This window comes from Chiloscyllium punctatum, chromosome 1, assembly GCF_047496795.1.
Source record: "Chiloscyllium punctatum isolate Juve2018m chromosome 1, sChiPun1.3, whole genome shotgun sequence".
In the NCBI taxonomy this organism is placed as follows: domain Eukaryota; kingdom Metazoa; phylum Chordata; class Chondrichthyes; order Orectolobiformes; family Hemiscylliidae; genus Chiloscyllium; species Chiloscyllium punctatum.
The window spans coordinates 127,920,737-127,940,256 of NC_092739.1; the positions used below are offsets into that span (position 1 = coordinate 127,920,737).

General features: G+C 41.3%; 1 protein-coding gene across 5 annotated transcripts in view; it reads right to left on the reverse strand.

Annotated features, from left to right (window-relative positions):
• Positions 1–19,520, reverse strand: part of wdr7 (WD repeat domain 7) — a 657,873-nt gene that overhangs the window by 519,306 nt on the left and 119,047 nt on the right. For all 5 annotated transcript variants that reach the window (XM_072573923.1, XM_072573951.1, XM_072573942.1 and 2 more), the window contains one exon: positions 3,016–3,230. In XM_072573923.1, the coding sequence (XP_072430024.1) occupies positions 3,016–3,230 (215 nt within the window). The remainder of the gene's footprint in view (positions 1–3,015; positions 3,231–19,520) is intronic.

Genomic DNA, 19,520 nt, shown 5'->3' on the forward strand with positions numbered 1-19,520 from the left:
GTTCCATCGCTAAAGTAAACATAACCGAATTGTGATCACTATCACCAAAGTGCTCACCCACCTCCAAATCTAACACCTGGCCTGGTTCATTACCCAGTACTAAATCCAATGTGGCCTCGCCTCTTGTTGGTCTATCTACATACTGTGTCAGGAAACCCTCCTACACACATTGCACAAAAACTGACACATCTAAAGTACTCGAATTGTAGTGTTTCCAGTCAATATTTAGAAAGTTAAAGACCCCGTAACAACTACCCTCTTACTTTCACTCCTATTGAGGATTATCTTTGCAATCTTTTCCTCTACATCTCTGGACCTTTTCAGAGGCCTATGTAAAACTCCCAACAGGGTGACGTCTCCTTTCCTGTTTCTAATCTCAGCAGACGAGTCCTCATCAAAAGTCCTTTCTGCCACTGTAATACTGTCATTGACTAACAATGCCACACCTCCCCCTCTTTTATCACCTTCCCTGCTCTTACTGAAACATCTGAACCCCTGAACCTGCAACAACCATTCCTGTCCCTGCTCTATCCATGTTTCCAAAATGGCCACAACATCGAAGTCCCAAGTAGCAACCCATTCTGCAAGTTCACCCATCTTATTCCGGATGCTCCTGGCATTGAAGTAGACACACTTCAAACCACCATCCTGCCTGCCAGTACACTATTTCAACTTTGAAACCTTATTTATGACCTCACTACTCTTGACCTCCTATACGCTGGAGCTATAATTCAGGTTCCCATCCCTCTGCTGAATTGGTTTAAAAGGATTGGATAATGATCTGGCTAGGAGAGTAAATAGCTGTTAATGGAGACTGTTAGTGGCTAACAATAGTGGTGTGTAATACCAGACGATGTGATAACAAAGCCTAGTGTGTGGAGTTGGGGACTTGAGCTTCCAGTTGCCTGCCACCTTGTTCCCTGGACAACATCTCTCAGGTTTGCTACAACGTTCCAGCAAAGCTCAGCGCAAGCCAGAAGAAAAACATCTCATTTTCCGCTTGGGGGCCCTGAATCCCTCCAGACTCAAGATCAAGTTCAATCATTTTAGGGCCTGAACTCTCCCATGTCTTCACACCCAACCCCACACACCAGGCCTTGTTATAACAGTGTGCCATTAAACACTGCTTCTTGTTAGCCACTAACAGCTATTCACTCTCCGAGCCAGATCATTATCCATTCCTTTGTCTGTCCAACTCTTCCCTGTCTTTGGGCTCTATCCGCACTGATCATTTACGCCTTACCCAGTCATCCCCATCCTACCTTCTGTACTGACATTTTCCTAGCTACCATCAGTTCAGAGGAAGGGTCACTAGGCCCAAAACATTAACTTTGAATTCTCTTCATGGATGCTGCCACACCTGCAAAAGTATTCAACTGCCCAGCTAGAACTGCTGCAGAATGAGAAGTTTTATACTCTCAATTCTACTGAATAGGATATTCAAATAAAAACTGCTGACGGTTATATGAGCCAAGTGGTGTCCCTGAGTGAAACTTGGTTTAACAGACCATAAGTTTTATGTTAGCAATTTGGTTGTCAGTCACAGAACATTTCCACAAGAGGTGGCCAACAACTTTAACAAAAGAACATTAAAGTTTATCAGACACAAAAAGAAAAATAAACTATTTTACACGAATTAATAATTTGAAATAATCTTATTACAAATATCAGTCATAAAGGGTTTATCCCTCAATAATCTCACAAAGACCGAAGCCTCAGTGAAGGGCCATCCCGTTTCTACTTTAAAGTTCCTTGTGCAGTCGCACAGTATAATTGGTTTCTTTCTGGCAAATATCTGCACGAGAGCTTCTTTAGATAATGTCTCTTCATGAAGTCATAGTCATAAAGCACTGAAGCTGACCTTTTGGTTCAATTACGAGCACAGTTATTTTTTAACATGACTTCTTTAAATTTATTTACTCATAATCTAAGTTTCTTTTCGGTTCCTTCATTAGGTATTTTAAAAACCATCATTTGCAACATTCTGCCTCTTACAGAAGGAAGAAATAGTTGTCACTGGAATATCACTTTTCTGCCTAAATCTAAGTGATTTCATGCTTTTGAGTTTTAACAGAAATCTCAGTATAGGAGTTCTACAAACTCCATGATGACATAATTTCGTACCTAAATGCTTCTTCTTTATACTTGATATTGGTGAAAACCTAATCACAGTTGCTCTAGACCTCAATAGGCCTTTACAGACCCTATATCCTCATGTTTGGAAGCTCAAGTAATGGTTGCCATTTCTGATGCTATTATCTCTAATTGCACTATAAAACCATGCTATTAAAAATTCACAACAGAAAATAAAAGTGGGACTGCAATTGCACCTACATATAATGCCCGTGGTGAATAAACAACTTCAGATAGACCTAAATGCTGTAGTTAAATCTGTATTGCAATTTTGTTGATTTGTTTTGAGCATGTACATTTAGAACTCCTGTTCAGCATTAAAGAATAAAAAACAGTGTTTGCTTCTTTTGCAATTAGCATTCATATTCCCTACTCTGTACAAGGCAAAAAAAAAGATACAAATGAGTCGAGCCTCAGCACTTATTCAAACAGTTACAATGATGCAAAGACAGTAATATTTGAAAGAACCTTAACAATGCACACACAAATATTTACACATGGTCAATGCTCCTCATTTCTTCTACGCTCCAAATACACCATCATGCACAAATTGCCTGCTCACTACATTCGCATTCTACTGAGACTAATCAGTTGCCAGAATCTCAAAAGTGTGAAACTTTTAACTACCTTAAGGTTTTCATTCCTAAATCTTTAGACCAAATATCCAAGCTGAGTACTAACTAAGTACCAAAACCTATTAATTTATCTGATTTTCTTCAGCCCTGATGATGGCTTGCAATATAGGTTTCTTGTTCATCTTAAAAAAAATTCTCCATCAATTTCAGATAAGTTCATGAAAATTAACACAAAATCAACTTAAATTAGAATTAGAAATTTTATAACACCTCAATGCACAATAAAGTTGCTGAGGAAATGTTATACCTTATCAGCAGCTTCAGAGGCCAAAAGATTGGTAGCAAGTGTCTGTAGTTTGTGATGTGCCATATGTTTCAAAGCAGTGAGGCTCCGCCGAGTCATGGCCTGTTTTAGATTTACAGCAGGATGACTGAGGGTATCTACAGCAGTTGGAACGGCTTCATCACAAGCATTCAATATTTCCACCGCAGTAATTCCCATTACACATCGGTCCAACGCACCTGTAGAAAGATAGAAAAATCCATAATAGTATTTGTAGTTACAATTATTACTTATTTTAAAAGTGAATCCAGAATAGTGATGAATATAGATCGTACATTATCTGTGAAAGGTGCAAGAAATGTGATCATCTGCTTCAAATTCTTTTCTTTCTTGGATTAAAAGTGCATGCTATTCATGCTTTAGTGTTAACATTGCCTCAATTTGATAAATTGCTGTAATCCAGGGCACTCTATGAAATAAAATGCAGGCTCTGAGAGTTGGTGATGTTGCTTTCTGCTCAAGTATACAAATAAACTTGAACATTAAAAAATGTCCAACTGCTGAAAACACTTTGTTAGATACTCTAAACACAAAGCTCCATATTGATCTCTTGTATGTTTTTTCAAGTGACTAGACCACATTTGCTCCAGCATTTTGACTTTATAGGTACAGCTGTTAATATGCAAAGGTATACTTCCATTATCACTAAAAACCTTCCTCCCATTCCCGTGCTTTGTTATTAAATAGGCCTTTGGAAAATTAGTACGATTTAGCAGATTTTTCACTTACTTCTTGATTGTGTACTTTAGGGAAAGAAATCAGTTGTTGTTAACTGGTCTGGTCTGATCTACATGTTGAGTCCAGACCCACAACAATGTAGCTGATCTTTAAGTGCCTTCTGGGCAATTCAGGATGGGCAATAAATGCTAACCAAGCCAAAGACACCCACACTTCATGACAGAACAAAAAATCATTTGAAACTTGGAATAAAGAGAGTTAATTGGCAATAGATTGAAAAACAATAATCTGAGCTTTCGAAAAAACTTCAGAACTGGAACAGCTTCTAGGCTCTTGTGGTCGTTCATCTAAGAGGACGATGGGCTTTTAAAAAATTGGCACTACTAGTGGCTACCAAACTGACATTGAATGAATAGCTAGAATAGTCATACCTGCAAAATGGTTATTTAATAAATATTTGGATCATAGGGTGAACAAAACGTGGATTTGGACAGCACTGGTTCAAGACAAAATTCCATCTTAAGAACAATTAGGAGTAAGCAACAAATTGTGGTTCAGTTTATTAATGAATAAATAAAAAGTTTTCATCACAATAAATGATTGCTAAAGATACACTTACAATTTAAACATGGAAAGTCTGACATAAAAGCAAAATGCAAATGCTGGAAATCCGAAATAAAACAAAAAAAAAAGAGAAATTCAGCAAATGCAGTAATGTCTAGGGAGAGAGAAACAGAGTTAGCGTTTCAAATCCAATATAACATTATCCGAAGGAGATCTCGAGGTCCCGATAGAAACGTTACATCAAAGATTGCGTCTTTTGTTACAGTGATTAAACAGGCACTGCCTCCAAATGAATGACCTCCCGCCCTCCCTCTCTCCCCCACACTTTCCCTGGAGTTCTACACAGGGGGACGTGGTTGGATTGGGTTGAGGGCCCGGGGTGGGGGGGTTGGAGGGGCGGCTTTGGACTGGTTTGGGGGATGGTGCTGGATCGAGGGGGGAGTTGATGGGCCGGGGCGGTGATGGGCAGGGGCGGTGATGGTCAGGGGCCCGGGGGGGGGGGGGGGGGGGGGGTGCATTGATGGACAGGGGCGGGCGGGGTGTGGTGTTGGGGGCAGCAGGCTTCACACACTGTGTGCTGCTACTAGTCTCCTGGACAGAGAGCAGACTGAGTCCCAGAGGAAAGGCATTTAAGCAATTTTCCAAATAATCGATTATTTGAATGAAATAGTGCCAGCCCATCTCGTTCAGATAATCGAGTTTCCACTGTATAGAGGTTTATAAAATCATAAGGGGGATGGATAGGGTGGATAGCCATGGTCTTTTTCCTAAGGTGGGGGTTTCCAAAACTAGAGGACATAGGTTTCAGGTGAATGGGGAAAGACTTAAAAAGGACCTGAAGGATAACTTTCTCTAACCGTTGGTGGTGTGTGTATGAAAATGAGCTGCCAGAAGAAGTGGTAGAATCAAGCACAATTACAACATTTAAAAGGCATCTAGAATGGATACATGTACAAGAAGAGTTGAGGGGGATATGGGCCAAATGCTGGCAACTGAGACTAGATCAGACTGGGATGGCCGGTTAGCATGGATGAATTGGACCAAAGAGTCTGTTTCCGTGTTGATGCAATAATTCAATCTATCCAAGTTATTTAATATCTCAAAGATCTGCCATTCATCTGTACCATCCTACCTTTTAATCCATTTTTCCAGATTACTTAGGCAACTCTGCCCTTATACCCTTATAGTTAACTTCATTCAGGTTTAAAACAAGGCTTGGATTCACAAACAAAAAAACGTTACTGGAAAAACTCAGTACATTTGGTAAGATCTGTGAAGGGAAAGCAGAGTTCATGTTTCGGGTCAAATGATCCTTCTTCATAACCAGTCTGACAGATTGCCATGCTGCAAGACCTGCTGAGTTTTTCCAGCTATTCCTATTTTGGTTTCTGATTTCCAGCATTCACAATTCTAAGGTTTTCTTCATCCACACTTCACTTTCAAACTTTCAAATGTGAAGTTCTGTTACACTGATCACAACTGCCTCAGGTTCCTTCATTCTATCAATTAATCCCCTCAGTGCATATCAACAGGTTAAAAAAATTTATCTGCTCCTTGGTTGCTGCTAGAATGTACTGTTCAAAGAAATTGCCCGAATACACTGTGTGAATTTTCCAGGTATGTTTGTAGATGTAGATTTGCCCAATCTACATGTGGATACTGATCATTGAAATATCTGTCTGACTCACTCCACTTATGTATTCCTGTGAACTCAATCCTACTCAGTGCAAATGTAGCAGAAAGTGTTAAGTAATAACAATATACAGAATGGTGAACTGTAATACACCCCCCAGGATTCTGGAATATGGGAAAGACATGATCCCAAGACAAGGGGCCAATCATTTAGGACTGAGATGAGGAGAATAATTTTCACTTCAAGGATTGTGAAACTGAAACTACCTACTGCAGATGGATTATGAATAAGTCACTGAATATATTTTTAATGCTGAGGGTTATGTGGTGACTTGAGGAATCAAGGGATGTGAAAACAACTGGTCTCATGGATGCAAGGCCAATGACCATTGATAAACAAATTGTATGGTATACCAGAGTCAAGGACTGCATAATCTACAAGATCCTGCTCCTATTTATTATCGCTGCCACTGCAAGTAATGCCTGTGCATAATATATATCAAAAAGTAATATGTACATCGATTTCAATTAAGCATGGAAAACAGATTCAGTAATGCGTAAGAAGATGCATTTGATTCTAGTTAAGATGTGGGATCTGGATCTTCTAATTTTTTAAGGATTGATAATATTGAGAGATAGGGTGAATTGATTTTTACTTTTAGAATGCTGCGTATTGGTATATTTAGAATGCTTTGAATTATCTCAGCTACTGTGGCAGAATTGATAGCATTGTGTGATTCATGTAAATTGTGATCATGCAACGTATGACACAATGGACTGCAGCAGTTCAAAACAACTCACCACCACACTATCAAGGACAGTTAGGGATAGGCAATAAATATTTGCCCAGTCTGCAATGTCCATCTCCTGAATGAATTGTTTTAAAAAATAACTTCAACATCATTAAGAAAGAAGATCTTTATCAGTATCACTTAAATTAACACATGAATACAGAGATATGTGAGAACTAAATTAGAGAGCTGTATTTGAAACTTACACACAGATGTAAATGAAGGAATTGTACATAAGGAGTTACAGCATTTCACTTAGTAATCTGGAGCAAACAGCCTCAGAGACATGAAAAATTCAGACAACCACAGCTTGAGATACTCTAAACTGACATTCCAACATGAAGAAAAAAGTTTAGCTTGTAACACAAATTGTCACAGCGTCAGGCTTTCAGGACAAATTACTTGGTGTAGAATGCCCTGAAACCTCCAAAACACAATAGAAGCGTTAAGAAAAATATTTCTTTTTTGTAGCTTTGTAATTGCAGAGTATCAACAGGCTGGAAACAACTTCAGTGAAGGCTACCCAAGTGTAATGAACTTGAGCCAAACACAGTATTATGGAGTTACGTACTCTACTGAATAACCGCTCCCTTTCTGTTATTATGAATCTATTAACTGCTAGAACCCTCACTGATTTTCCATTAACTGTATTTCATTCTTCTATCAATTTTTGACTTGGAGCTGAGAACTGTGATCTCAATATGACCTTTGGACTGTGGGAATGAGCTTGTAAACAACAAGCTTGTTTATTTGAGATGCAAGGCCTCAAAGTTAATAATAGGTTAATTTTTGATCCAAGGGCTCCATAGACATTTCAACATCTGGGAAAGCAAAATGTTTAACCACACAGATGCTTGGCTGTTAACAAAGGTCAGTACCTAGAACTGGTGCCAGCAAGTCTGGGAGAGAACATGATGATCAAACAGAGGGAGGGGGTGAAATGGTTGAACTTCTTAAAAAATCATTCATGTGAAGAGGGCATTGCTGGCAAGACTAGCATTTATTGCCACCCCTAATTCCCCAGAGACAATTATGAATCAACCAAATTGTTGTTGGTCTGGAGTCACGTAGGCCAGACCAGTTAAGGATGGCAGTTTCCTTGCTCAAGGATATAATAGAACATAAAACATAAGAACTAGGAGCAGGAGTAGGCCGTCCAGCCCTTCAAGCCTGTTCCACCACTCAATATGACAGTAGCTAATCTTTTCGTGGATTCAGCTTCACTTACCCATGTTTTCACCATATCTCTATTTCCTTTACTTTTCAAAGAATTATCGACCTTTGCTTTAAAAGCAATTACTAAAGTAGCGTCAACTACTTCCCTGGGCAAGAAATTCCATAGATTTAACAACATTCTGAGTGAAAAAGTTCCTTCTCAGTTCAGTTCAAAACCTGCTTCCTCTAATCTTGAGGCCATGCCCTCTTGTCCTAGTCTCACCTACCAGTGGAAACATCCTATCTATTTCCATTTTATCGATTCCCTTCATAATTTTACATGTTTCTGTAAAATACCTCCTCATTTTTCTGAATTCCAATGATTATAATCCCAACCTACTCAGCCTCTCCTCATAAGCCAACCCCCTCAATTCCAGAATCAACCTAATGAATCTCCTGTGCACCCCCTCCAATCCTTTCTTAAGTCATGAGACCAAATCTGCACACAGTACTCCAGGTGTGGCCTCACCAGCACCTTGTACAGCTGTAACATAACCGCTCTGCTTTTAAACTCAACCCCTTTAGCAATGAAGGACAAAATTCTATTTGCCTTCCTAATTACTTGTTTTACCTGCAGACCAACCTTCTGCGATTCATGCACAAGGGCACCCAGGTCCCTCTACAAATCAGCAAACTGCAACTTTTTACCATGCAAGTAATAATCTATTTTGCTACTACTCCTACCAAAATGTATGACTTCACATTTACTAACATTATATCCCATCTGCCAGACCTTTGCCCACTCACTCAATGTATCCATGTTCCTCTGCAAGGTTTCACAGCCCTTTGCACATCCATCAAAGTTTTACTTGCACATCCACTAATATAATTTATTGCATCCGTTGCTCCCGATGTGGTCTCCTCTACATTGGGGAGACTGGGCGCCTCCTAGCAGAGCGCTTTAGGGAACATCTCCGGGACACCCGCACCAATCAACCACACTGCCCCGTGGCCCAACATTTCAACTCCCCCTCCCACTCTGCCGAGGACATGGAGGTCCTGGGCCTCCTTCACCGCCGCTCCCTCACCACCAGATGCCTGGAGGAAGAACACCTCATCTTCCGCCTCGGAACACTTCAACCCCAGGGCATCAATGTGGACTTCAACAGTTTCCTCATTTCCCCTTCCCCCACCTCACCCTAGTTCTAAACTTCCAGCTCAGTAACTGTCCCCATAACTTGTCCGGACTTGTCCGACCTGCCTATCTTCTTTTCCACCTATCCACTCCACCCTCTCCTCCTTGACCTATCACCTTCATCCCCTCCCCCACTCACCCATTGTACTCTATGCTACTCTCTCCCCACCCCCACCCTCCTCTAGCTTATCTCTCCACGCTTCAGACTCACTGCCTTTATTCCTGATGAAGGGCTTTTGCCCGAAACGTCGATTTCGAAGCTACTTGGATGCTGCCTGAACTGCTGTGCTCTTCCAGCACCACTAATCTGGTTTCCAGCATCTGCAGTCATTGTTTTTACCTATTTGAAGGTTAAGTTAAACAGATTTCTAACCGATAATAGATTCATTGGTTGTGGGGTGGTTCTTTTCGGGAGGGGGTTGGGTGTTGAAGAGCAGGACAGGAAACTAAGTTTCAGACACAATCAAATCAGCCATGTTCTATTGAATGCTGGAAAAAGCTTGTCCTGCTCCCATTTCTTGGGATCTAATGCTCTTGCACTCTTTTTGTTGTCAGAAATCTTTGTAGGTGCATAGACATTAGCTAAATTTGTCCACCATAACAATCTTCACATAACAGTAATTATTCCAGGAGAAAGGGAGGACTGCAGATGCTGGTGATCAGAGTCGAATGTGGGGTGCTGGAAAAGCACAGCAGGTGAGGCAGCATCCGAGGAGCATGGGAATCAATGTTTCCAGAATAAGCCCCCATTCCTGATGAAGGGCTTATGCCCGAAACGTCGATTCTCCTGCTCCTCAGATGCTGCCTGACCTGCTGTGCTTTTCCAGCACTGCACTCTCGACAGTATTTATTCCAGGTAAGTATTATTAAATCATTTAGTCATAGAGTCATAGAGATATACAGTGTGGAAACAGACCCATCGATTTAACTCGTCCATGCCGACCAGATATCCCGACCCAATCTAGTCCCACCTGCCAGCATCCGGCCCATATCATCTCCAAACCCTTCCAATTCATATATCCATGCAACTGCCTTTTGAATGTTGCAATTGTAACAGCCTCCACCACTTCCTCTGGCAGCTCATTTTATACACATACCACCCTCTGCGTGAAAACGTTGCCCCTTAGATCTCTTTTATATCTTTCCCCTCTCACCATAAACCTATGCCCTCTAGTTCTGGACTCCCCAACCCCAGGGAAAAGACTTGGTCTATTTATTCTATCCGTGCCCTTCATAATTTTGTGAACCTCTATAAGGTCACCCGTCAGCCTCCGACGCTTTAAGGAAAACAGCCCTAGCCTGTTCATCCTATAACTCAAATCCTCCAACCCTGGCAACATCCTTGTAAATCTTTTCTGAACCCTTTCAAGCTTCACATCATCTTTCCGATAGGAAGGAGACCAGAATTGCATGCAATATTCCAACACTGGCCTAACCAATGTCCTGTACAGCCTCCCAACTCCTGTTCTCAATACTCTGACCAATAAAGGAAACACTACAGTTGTACCCTTCCTCAGAGAGAAACAAATAGTTTTAAAATGTCTAAATATCATCTTACAAAGAGGTTTTAGATAAATGCGAGGTGCTGCATTTTGGGAAAGCAAATCTTAGCAGGACTTATACATTTAATGGTGAGGTCCTAGGGAGTGTTGCTGAACAAAGAGACCTTGGAGTGTGGCTTCATAGCTCCTTGAAAGTGGAGTCGCAGGTAGATAGGATAGCGAAGGCGGCGTTTGGTATGTTTTCCTTTATTGGTCAGAGTATTGAGTACAGGAGTTGGGAGGTCATGTCGTGGCTGTACAGGACATTGGTTAAGCCGCTGTTGGAATATTGCATGCAATTCTGGTCTCCTTCCTATCGGAAAGTAGTTGTGAAACTTGATAGGGTTCAGAAAAGATTTACAAGGATGTTGCCAGGGTTGGAGAATTTGAGCTATAGGGAGTGGTTGAATAGGCTGGAGCGGTTTTTCCTGGAGCGTCGGAGGCTGAGGAGTGACCTTATAGACATTTATAAAATCTTGAGGAGCATGAATAGGATAAATAGACAAAGTCTTTTCCCTGGGTTGGGGGGTGTCCAGAAGTAGAGGGCATAGGTTTAGGATAAGAGGGGAAAGATATAAAAGAGACCTTAGGGGCAACTTTTTCACGCAGTGAGTGGTATGTGCATGGAATGAGCTGCCAGAGGAAGTGAACGCTGGTACAACTGCAACATTTAAAAGGCATTTGGATGGGAATATGAATAGGAAGGGCTTGGAGGGATATGGCCGGCTGCTGGCAGGTGGGACGAGGTTGGGTTGGGATATCTGGTCGGCATGGATGAGTTGGACCGAAGGGTCTGTTTCTGTGCTGTACATCTCGATGACTCTATTAATTCACAAACTCATCTGTTTAACTAAACCCAATTGCCTTCTGCAACGTGCACATGATGAAATTCTACGAAAAACTCTAAATGTTTGTGACACATTCACTGGACCATGATATACTTCAAACTATATTTCATTATCACCTCAACTTTCTGTAGTAGCTGATAGATTTATGAAAAATGCACATTGCAAAATATATGATTGGTCTCAATTTTCTGTCCATATGTCCAACTATAGCATCAGTTAAACAAATAAAACTTAACAGCAATTTCTCATTCTTAAGATTCAAGCAAAAAGCCTACTAAAGCTTAGTTGAACCAAGTCTTAAATGAAGTGGACCGGTCCTCTGGGAATGGTGGATGGGAAGAAACATGTATAAAATATGTAGAGATACACATCGCAAAAATAGAAAAATGAGTTAAATTAAAGCTATTAAAATACCTGTATAAAATTATTTTGCTTTAATAATGGAGGGGAAGCAATAGCCAAGTGGTGTTATCATTGTATTGTTAATCTAGAGAACCAGGTAAAGTTCCACGGACCCACGTTCGAATCCTGCCGTGGCAGATGGTCAAATTCGAATTCAATTTAGAAAATCTGAATTTAGGAGTCTTACGATAACCATTAATCCACTGTTGTCAGAAAAACTCATCTGGTTCACTAATATCCTTTAAGGAAGGAAACTGTCATCCTTATCTGGTCTGGCAAATCTGTGACTCACCCACAACAAGGTGGCTCACTGTTAGAGTTGGACAATTACAGATGGGCAATAAATGCTGGCCTAGCCAGTGATACCCTCATTCCTTGAATGAATAAAGAAATAAAAAGACTGTCATGAATCAGCCATTCACCCAATCTATACCCCTTGCTCAGAAATGAAATGTCTATAAAGCATTTAGTGTGCACAGTCATGCAATACTGGAAACATGTTTAAAAACTGTTGCTGGTTATCTATTTGTCGAGAGCATTTGATACTGTGCCACACAGACTTGTGAGAAAGTTATAGGGCATGGTATAAAAAGGGACAACAGCAACATAGATACAAAATTGGGCTGAATGATAAACAACAGGGTGTAATGATGAATGGATACTTTGCAGGCTGCAAGAAGGTTAGTAGTAGAGTTTCTCAGCAATCAGTCTTGGGAACCTTGCTTTTTCTCATATATTAACGATACGGATCTTGGCGTACAGGGGACAGTTCCAAAGATTGCAGATGATATGAAACTTGGAACAGCTATAAATAAAACTCCAAAGGAACCTTGACAAGTTAGTGAGGCACGCGTATAGGTGGTAGATGAGGTTCAAGTGTGAGGTGATGGAGTCTGGTAGGAAGACATTGAGACACAATACAATATAGGAGATACAATTCTAAATATGTGCAGTAGCGGAGGGGCTTGGGTATATATGTGCACAGATCATTGAAAGTTGCAGAACAGATGGACCAAGCAGTTAATAAAGCAGATGGTGTTTTTGGCTTTATGAATAGAGGCATCAAGTACAAGAGCAGGGAGGTGATGTTGAACTTGTATAACTCACTTGTTCGACCCAACTGGGGTATTGTATACAGTTGTGTGTGGCACATTATAAATAAAATATGAACATATTGAAGACAGTGCTGAAGCTATTCACAAGAATGATTCCAGGAATGACAGACTGCAGATAGAAGGTTAGATTGAAGAAATTGGGACTGTTCGACTTGGAGAGAAGAGGCTCAGAGACTTCATAAAGATTTCAAAATCACCAGCAGGCTAGATAAAGTACATAAAAACTGTTCCAGCTCGTGAAATAAACAAGAACAAGAGGGCATGGATTTAAGGTGATGTTCAAAAGAAGCAACAGTGATATGAGAAAATAGTTTCACACTGAGTGTTTAAGGTATGAAATACAATGCCTGGAAATCTGATAGAGATAGGATCAACTGAGGCATGCAAGAGGGCACCGGATGATTATTTGTATTGAAATGGTGAGTGAAAATGGCATGGATTATCTTCCTGAGATCACATTTTTCCTGATGCAGCCACAGAATTTGCTGGCAAAACCCAGGAGGACTGGAATAATCTGTGAAGAGAAAACAGAGACAACCTTCTGGGTCGTGTGATCCTTCTTCAAAACTGACCCAAATCTTCATTCTGCTGTCTCTCCACAAATGCTGCCAACCTAGTGAGTTTCTCCAACAATTTCTGTTTTTGTTTCAAATTTCTAATATCTGTAGTTCTTTGTTTTGTTACATATTTAATGATATTAGTTTCAACATAAAATAATAGCTTTCATGGGTTTTGCAGAAAACAGACTCCAACTTACTACTACTGGATAATTTAACAGTTTCTAAATCCATGCTTTGTCAAACTCCATGTAACTTACCATCTCAGAATACTGTCTTCAAATTAAATGTCACCACTGTCTATGTAATTATGCCTTTCATGTTCTATGCATAAGTAGTTTGTGGCATTCACAGCAAGTTTACTTTCTCATTTACACTCTTCAAGACAAACATTCTATGTTTTATAATTTCACAAAATTCTACTAAATCACAACATCATGTGACAATAAAGGATCTTCTTGCTGTTTTTCTAAATAATTTAATTATATCCCTTTGCTTTAGCAACATGCCAGTTAGAAATACAGTCTATCAAAGCAAATAAAATGATCTAGCTCGCCATCGTATTGCCAGGACCACTCCCCATACTTGTGGATCATTTCATTGCTTTCAGATTGTGCTGGTGCTATTATGGATAACCCTCCACTGTCTTTATTAAGTCTAACGATCAAGGATTAAGTCTCAGGTTCAGATCCATTGGATATCTCCTTCTGTTCTTGGTGTGGCCAGTGAGACACTTCCTTCTTAAAGCTAAACAAGAAAATGTTGCTATACAAGAACATGTACACCCTCTGGATACTTAACAGATTTATAGATCTTAAAATATGAATGCTATACTATTTGGAAGTTAAGATTTCCTTTTTAATTAAATGAGATGTGAACATCACTGTCATGGCCAGGATTTATTGTCCATCCCTAGTTGACCTTAAGGTGGTAGTGAGTTAATGGTTGAACTGCTGCAGTCCATATCATATAGTCAGAGGTTTATAGTATGGGAACAGGCCCTTTTCTCCATGCCACGCAGTTTTCATAATTAAGCTAGTCCCATTTGCCTGCATTTGGTCCATATCCTCCATACCTCTCCCATTCATGTACCTGTCCAAATGTTTCTAAAATGACAAAATTGTTCTTGCCTCCAACACTACCTCTGGCAACCTGTTTCAGAGGATCATCACCCTGTGTAAACAAAATGCCCCTTTAAACCCTTTTGTATTTCTCCCCTCTCACCTTAAACCTATGTCCTCTAGTTTTAGACTCCCCTACCATAGGGAAAAACTGTTGGCTATCTACCTTATCTATGCCTCTCATGATTTTATAGACTTCTAGAAGGGAAAAAAGTCCCAGACTAACCAGCCTCTCCTTATAACTCAAACCTTCCAGTCCAAATAGCATCCAAGTAAATCTTTTCTGCACTCTTTTCTAGTTTAATAATATTCTGTAGTAAGGCTTTTGCCCGAAACGTCGATTTCGAAGCTCCTTCGATGCTGCCTGAACTGCTGTGCTCTTCCAGCACCACTAATCCAGAATCTGGTTCCCAGCATCTGCAGTCATTGTTTTTACCTCATATTCTGTAGTAAGATGACCAGAACTGCATGTAGTATTTCAACTTTGGCCTTACCAACATCCTGCACAGCTGCAACAAGACGTTCCATCCCTCCTACACTCTGCTCTGACCAATGAAAGCAGCAAGCCAAAATGATTCTTCACCACCCTGATGACCTGTGACTCCACTTTCAAGTAGTATGAACTCTTATGCTTGGAGAAAGTGTATCCAGCTGCCACTCTTATTTGACGGCATGATGGCTCTGGAGCTATGGATGGCCTCGCGGTGGAACATCCGCGATGATGAGGAGTTCATGGATAGTATGTTTAGTGAATTGGTCACATCGCAGATTAGAATTGTTCAGTGAGACAGTGAATGGGTGACCAAAAGGCAGAGAGAGAGTAGGAGGGCAGTGCAGGTGTCCCCTGCGGTCATCTCCCTCCAAAACAGGTATAGCATTTTGGATACTGTTGGGGGAGATGGCTCACCAGGGGAGGCCAGCAGTTGCCAAGATCATGACACCGTGGTGAGCTCTGCTGTTCAGAAGGGTGGTAAAAAGACTCATATGGCCATAGTATAGTCATAGGGGATTCTATTGTAAGGGGAGTAGATAGATGGTTTTGTGGCTGAAAACGAGACTCCCGGATGGTATGTTGCCTCCCAGGTGTTCGGGTCAGGGATGTCACCATTGGCTGCAGAACATTTTGAGAGGGGAGGGTGAACAGCCAGTTGTTGTGATGCACATTAGCAACCGTGATATAATTAGAAAAACGAGATGAGGTCCTGAAAGCAGAATTCAGGGAGCTAGGGGAGAAGTTAAAGAGGGGGACTCCAAAGGTGGTGATCTCAGGATTGCTACCAGTGCCATGTGCTAGCCAGGGTAGAAATGTAAGAATAGGCAGGATAAACACTTGGCTTGAGGAATGGTGTAGGACTGAGGGGTTCAGATTTGTGGGACTTTGGGACCAGTTCTGGGAAGGTGGGACTATTACAAATTGGATGGTCTGAACCTGAATCAGACTGGAACGAATGTCCTTGGGGGAATTTTTGCTACTGCTGTTGGGGAAGGTTTCAACTAATGTGGCAGGGGACTGAGAAACAGAAGAGAAGACAAGTAGACAGTGAGGTGGAAACTAGAGACTATAAGGAACAGGATCATGAAGTTAACATTACCAAGGTGAAGAGTAGGCAGAGAGCAGATGAAGGCAAAGGAACTGATGGTTTGAAGTGCATTTTAATGCAAGGAGTATAGTGGATAAGGCAGATGAACTTAGGGCTTGGATTGGTGCCTGGGAGTACAACATTATTGTGATCATAGAGACTTGGCTGAAGGAAGGGCATGATTGGCAACTAAATGTTCCAGGATATGGATACTTCAGGCAGGCCAGGGAGGGAAATAAAAGGGGTGGGGAGTGGGGGAGGAGGAGTTGCATTGCTGGTCAGGGATGATATCACAGCTGTGCTAAAGGAGGACCCTATGGAGGGCTTGAGCAGTGAGGCATTATGGGTAGAGCTGAGAAATAAGAAGGGTCCAGTTACATTGTCAGAGCTGTATTGCAGGCACCCCAACAGTGAGCATTAGGTAGAAGAACAAATAGGTAAACAGATTATGCCAAGATGTAGAGGCAACAGGGTAGTGGTGATGGAAGATTTTAATTTTCGTAATATTGACAGGGATACACTTAGTGTTAGAGGTCTGGGTTGGGCAAAATTTGTAAGGAGCATCTGGGAAAGTATTCTAGAGCAAGAGGTCAACAGTCCAACTCGGAAAGGGGCCATATTGGACCTGGTGTTCGGAAATGAGCCAGGCAAGGTCATAGAAGTTGCAGTGGGGTATTTCTTTGGGGATAGTAACCACAATTCTGTAAGTTTCATGATACTCGTAGACAAAGACGAGAGTGGTCCTAAGGGAAGAGTACGAAACTGGGCCAAGGCCAAGTATATCAAAATTTGGCAGGAGCTTGGAAATGTGGATCAGGGGAGCTATTTGAAGGGAAGTCCACATTTAATGTGTGGGAGGATTTTAAAGATAGGTGGAATATAGTGCAGGATAAGCATGTCCCTTTGAAAGCATGGGATAGGAGAGGCAAGATTCGTGAACCGTGGATAATAGGAGAAATTGTGCGACTAGCCAAGAGGAAAAGGGGAGTGTACATAAAGGTCCAGGGTGCCAAGAACAGAATAGGCTTTGGAGGAATATTGGGAGAGTAGGACCAATCTTAAACGAGGAATCAAACAGGCTAGAAGGGGTCACTGACTAACTTTAGCGAGCAGAATTAAGGAGAATCCCAAGGCCTTTTATTCATATACAAGAGGCAAGAGGGTAACTAGAGAAAGGATTGGTCCACCAAAGGATAAGGAAGGAAGGTTGTGTATCGAACCGGAGAGAATGGGTGAGATTCTTAATGATTACTTTGCATCAGTGTTCACTGAGGAGGGGGACATGATGAATGTTGAGATTAGAGACATAAATTTGTTTACTCTAGACCAAGTTGACATAAGGAGGGTGGATGTGTTGGGTAGGCTAAAGTATATTAAGGTGGATAAATCCCCAGGACCGGATGGGATCTATCCCAGATTGATGAGGAAGGCCAGAGACAGATATCTTTGCAGCATCCTTAAACACAGGAGAAGTGCCAGAAGACTGGAGAGTTATTAATGTTATCCCCCTGTTCAAGAAGGGTAGTAGGGATATGCCAGATAATTACAGACCAGTGAGCCTGACGTCCGTGGTGGAAAAGTTGCTGGAGAAGGTACTGTGGGATAAAATCTATTTATATTTGGAAGAGAATGGGCTTATCAAGGATAGGAAACATGGTTTTGTGCGGGGGAGATAGTGTCTTACCAACTTAATAGAGTTCTTCGAGGATGTGACCAAGTTGACAGGTGAAAGAAGGGTTGTAGATGTCATATACATGGACTTTAGTAAGGTGTTTAAGGTTTCCCATAGTAAACCAATGGAGAAAGTGAAGTCACGTGGTATGCAGGGTGTTCCAGCTAGGTGGATAAAGAACTGGTTGAGCAACAGGAGATAAAGAGTAGTAGTTGAAGGGAGTTTCTCGAAATGGAAAAAGATGACCAGTGGTGTTCCACTGGGATCAGTGCTGGGGCCACTCTTGTTTGTGATATACATAAATGATCTGGTGGTATGATCAGCAAGTTTGCAGATGACACAAAGATTGAAGGAGTACCAGAAAGCATAGAGGACTGTCAAAGAATACAGGAGAAAATAGATAGACTGAAGAATTGGGTGGAGAAGTGGTAGATGGAGTTCAATCTGGGCAAATGTAAGGTGACGCATTTTGGAAGGTCTAATTCTACAGCGAACTACTGTAAACAAAAGAGCTTTGGGAAAAGTTGATGAGCAAAGACATCAACCCTGAACGTGGCTGCACAGGTGGATAGAGTGGTCAAGAAGGTACATGATATACTTGCTTTCATCGGACGGGGTATTGAGTATAAGAACTGGCAGGTCATGTTAAAATTGTACAAGACTTTGGTTCGGCTGCATTTAGAATACTATGTACAGTTCTGGTCGCCACATTACCAAAAGGATGTGGACACTTTGGAGAGGGTGTAGAGAAAGTTTACGAGGATATTGTCTGGTACGGAAGGTGCTAGCTATGAACAGAGGTTGAGTAGGTTAAGTTTGTTTACATTAGAAAAAAGGAGATTGAGGGACATGATCGAGGTCTACAAAATCATGAAGGGTACAGACAGGGTGGATATAGATAGGCTTTTTCACAGGGCGAGGGATTCAGTAACGAGAGGTCACGCGTTCAAAGGGAGAGGAGAAAGGTTTAAGGGGGATACACATGGAAAGTACTTTACACAGAGAGTGGTCGGTGCCTGGAACGTGTTGCCAGCAAAGGTAGTAGAGGCAGGCACGGTAGATTCATTTAAGATGCGTCTGGACAGATGCACGAGTATGTGGGAGCAGAGGGATATAGATCCTTAGAAAGCAGTTGATAGATTTAGAGAGTGGATTTGGATTGGCACAAGCTTGGAAGGCTGCAGGGTCTGTTCCTGGGCTGTAAATTTTCTTTGTTCTCTTCATTCTTTGAATCTGTACTCCTAGATCTCTTCATTCTATAACACTCCCCAGGGCACTAACTGACTGAATAAGTTGTGTCCTGGTTGGACCTACAAAAACGTAATACCTTACATTTATCTAAATTAAACTCAGTCTGCCATTCCTCAGCTAACTGGCCCAGTTTATCAAGGTCTCACTGTATTCCCAGATAATCTTCTTCACTGTCCATGTGGTGCAGGTACATCTACAATGCTGACAGCAAGCAAGTTTCAGAATTTTGACTCAGCAAGTGAAAGGACAGTAATGTATTTCCAAGTCAGGCTGATAACTGGCTCAGAGGGGAACTTGTTGTTTACCCAAGTATTTGCTGTCTTTCTTCTTCTAGTCAGTACAGTCCTGAGCTTGGAAGATGTTGTCT